Below are 3,822 nucleotides of genomic sequence, written 5' to 3' on the forward strand. Positions count from 1 at the left end.
AACGACCATATTTTAGTTTGGTTAATATAAATTGACTTAGTTGCAGTGGAAACATGATATTAACTTGTCTCCATGTCATATGAACTAGATTAAATTAAAGACAGTTGCAAAAATTAGTTTACCTAGTTAATATGGAAATATAATCTCCAGTAAATTTATTTGAATTTTTGACATTTTTCAATACAGTGCATTGTTCATTGGTCTTCGAAATAAAATCCGTGTAACAAATCTTAACAAATAGGTCTCCAAGTTTTGTTCTAACCATTCTAACAAGATATTAGAAATGTTTTGCATCCAATATTAACAAACGTAACATCTAATACAAATAATATGAATGCAATATTTAAAAATTTGATTAGACGAAATGACCGCAACCCCTATAAGTTATCTTATTATTGACAGAACCCATGAGCATTAAATGTTATCAAAGTAATATATTAAAACAATTTCATTATACTAGTATTAGTTTGTTGTTTAGTCGATTTAATTTAGTTAATTTTTGTATTGTCTCATTACTACTTCTTATAAACCTCTTGACCCAATATTTTCATCGTGTTGAAAATGTGACAATTGTGACTAAAACATCTTCTCCAAATGTTAAAAAGCATAATAATTAATCCAATATATGATAAACAAGCACACCATCTCGGATTTAGTAAAATAACTTTTGTATTGAGTGAATTTATGTAGAATAAAATTAAAACGAAGTAGTTTAATGCTAGTACTAACAAAATCACCAGAAAACCACTGGTGATAAGTTACTGGTTTAAATCGAGATATAACGTAAAAAGCTATTCCATTTTCTTAGACCATCAAAAGCTTTAGTCTTTTATAATAATTTAGTACATAAAAGAACCAGTTGTTCAAGCTTCATGAGAATTTCATATACTTTTTAGCTTTCCACCCTTTATCTATACTTCCTGAACTTTTTGTAATATTGAAGCTTAAAGTTTTCAAGGAAAAACTTAATTTTCACTATATTATCATAGACAAATAAAAAATATTTGCCCATGATTATTATTCAGCCAGAGGGTGTTCTGTACTGTTTATGAAGTGAGCTTTTTTTTCAGTATGTAATTGGTAAAGACCAAGTACAGTGTGTAAAATTAGTTATTTATTTGAAAAAAATCTTAAGTGAACATATAATATAATAACTAAGTTGATTAATAAGTGGAGACACCAAATTTGTCGTTCTACATAATTTTAGACTACTCTTAAACTAGTCTATGTGGACTATATAGTCGATAGTGAGATCACAGTTAAATCACACATTCTTCATTAAATCGTCGACATGGATTGGTTTAAAATAAGTTCACAGATAAGTAATCGTCTCTGCAATAATATATGAATGTACCACTCACTTTCGTCCTAAGTGGATAGAAGTAGCCTTAGTACATGGCTCAGATTTCTCAAGCAATTGTTGACTTTTAAATATTTGAAAGAGAGCATTTAAAAAAATACATTATTAGCACAAGTTGGAAACTTTTTAAGACAATAAATTATTTATGGTAAAGGACATGTAATGCTATCTTTTAACTACTTACTTTTCTCCTTAATTTTAATATTTTGACACCGTAAAAATTCAGAAACAAAAATCTTGCATTATTAATTTTTCATTTATTTATTTACAATATTATTATAAAATATTTTTGTTAAAATTTTAAAGCTTAATTTTAAACTCTACAACAATTTGCTGTTATATATGATGAAATCACATATCAGATGTTCTCATATGGACCACAATAATTAACTATAGAATTCATAATTTTACACAAATTATTAGGACAAAATTACAAATTAATTTTAATTAGATACTGATTAATTTAACATACTTCAATTACTTTGTAACAGCTGACAACTGACATTTGTCATTATTATCTATAACACAGCATTAATGTTAGTCATAACATATATAAGGTCTGTTTCACAAGCTACTTGTAGTAACTTTGAGTAACACTGTGTATACACAAGTGTGTTCCACAAGCTACTTGTAGTAACTTTGAGTAACACTGTGTATACACAAATGCGTTCCACAAATTTTCGAGTAAATCAGAGCATCTAGGAGAGCGTAACATCCCTGTCGAAATTTCAAAATGCTGCAAAGACTTTACTCGTACAATTTATTTCAAGTAAAATTTGTGTTGATGTGTGAATCAGCTGTTTTGGTTTGAATTTAAATTTTTGTATTGTTTATTTACGCGGGACTGGTGTTCTCACCAAATTTTACACAAAGCTGTTCCGTAAAAAGAACGAAACTTGACACTTTATTTTTTATTTTTTATTTGTGTTATGCTCTCAGTTTGTACCTTACTTGCTTTTTACTACAGTTTTACTACGAGTAGCTTGTGGAACAGACCTATCATATAATACACATGCCTATGTAAATGAATGCAGTATTTAATACAAAATGTTTTGTATATATATGTGGCAGCACCAAAAAATATAAAAAAAAGAACTGTCAACAAGGCACAAAGGAGACAACAATAGCCGCAGTTCCCGCCAGTAGTAGTTTGGAAAAAGAAAAAGCAGCACGTGAATAAAACGAAAAAACACAAATCTTAACTTTAAGAATATTTTATAATAAATAAGTATAAGAAATAAATAAACTTATCCATTACCAATACGGAGTGTTAAATTCGAAATAAAACCCCAACATAAAAAACCACTACATTGGTGACCAAGCCGACGTCGAATATATAAAAAAAAATGGCTACTCAAGAGCAAAAGATAACCGAAGACACTAACCCAATCAATGAAAACGCAACAATCACTGCAATAAAGCTGCCGATGCCAACATTAATAAAAAACAACATTGACCTTTGGTTTATTCAGTTGGACTACTGGTTCCAAGTCAACAACATAAAGGGCGATACTCAAAAGTTTGGCACAGTTATCGCAGCATTGGATGGATCGCTGTTAGAACAAATTTATAACACAATACAGAATCCACCAGCAACTCAGAAGTACGAAGCTATCAAGCAAGCAATAATAAAAAACTTTGCGGATAGTGAAAAAAAACGCATACAAAAAATAGTTAGTGGTTTACAGCTTGGGGATAAAAAGCCATCCCATCTTTTAAGCGAATTGCAACGTATTAGTGGAAGCAAACAAGACGAACAATTACTGAAAGGGTTATGGTTACAACGTCTTCCTGTAGAAGTACAGACATGTCTAGCCACAATTCAAGTGGAACTACCTAAGATGGCGGAATTGGCAGACAACATAACCGAAACAATAAGTATAAACTCAACAATGCAAGGAACTTACGTCAATGCAGCTAACGTCCCTGCAGCAGCTCAAATTCAACGTGATGCACAAATCGAACAACTTCAACGAGAAGTGACCAGACTGACGAAAATGGTCTCGAAATTATCAACCGAACACCGCTCAAGAACAAATCAACGTTCACGTTCAACATCCAGAAACCGGCAATGTCATGATGATAGTGAAGAAAAGACCAGTACAAATTGTTGGTATCATAGAACATATGGGTCAAATGCAAAAAATTGCAAGCAGCCATGCACATATGGCACAAAAAACTAAAACCGACTTCGTCTACGGCGGCAGAGGAAGTTGTAAACGAAACATCTACAAGACTGTTCGTCTATGACAATAAGACAAAAAAATCATTCCTAATAGACACGGGTGCAGATGTTTCACTTATTGCCGCCAAACAAAAAAATTCAAATACAAACAATAAGAACGAAAGAATACTCTACGCAGCAAATGGTTCTATGATCAAAACATTTGGAGAAATAGAGATAACTCTAGCTCTTGGCTTACGAAGAAATTTCACATGGCCATTTATTATCGCAGATGTAA

The 3,822-nt window shown here is 31.2% G+C and overlaps 1 protein-coding gene across 1 annotated transcript; it reads left to right on the plus strand.

Annotated features, from left to right (window-relative positions):
- The first annotated feature begins 2,706 nt into the window (after positions 1-2,706).
- Positions 2,707-3,543, plus strand: LOC119666368. Its single transcript, XM_038075649.1, has one exon. The coding sequence runs from the start codon at positions 2,707-2,709 to the stop codon at positions 3,541-3,543; it is 837 nt and encodes a 278-aa protein (XP_037931577.1).
- The last annotated feature ends 279 nt before the right edge of the window (positions 3,544-3,822 follow it).

This window comes from Teleopsis dalmanni, chromosome 1, assembly GCF_002237135.1.
Source record: "Teleopsis dalmanni isolate 2A chromosome 1, ASM223713v2, whole genome shotgun sequence".
In the NCBI taxonomy this organism is placed as follows: Eukaryota; Metazoa; Arthropoda; class Insecta; order Diptera; family Diopsidae; genus Teleopsis; species Teleopsis dalmanni.

Bases quoted from the DNA above. Each gene is read 5' to 3' on its own strand.
- LOC119666368 (XM_038075649.1), top strand. From the start codon at position 2,707: ATGGCTACTCAAGAGCAAAAGATAACCGAAGACACTAACCCAATCAAT.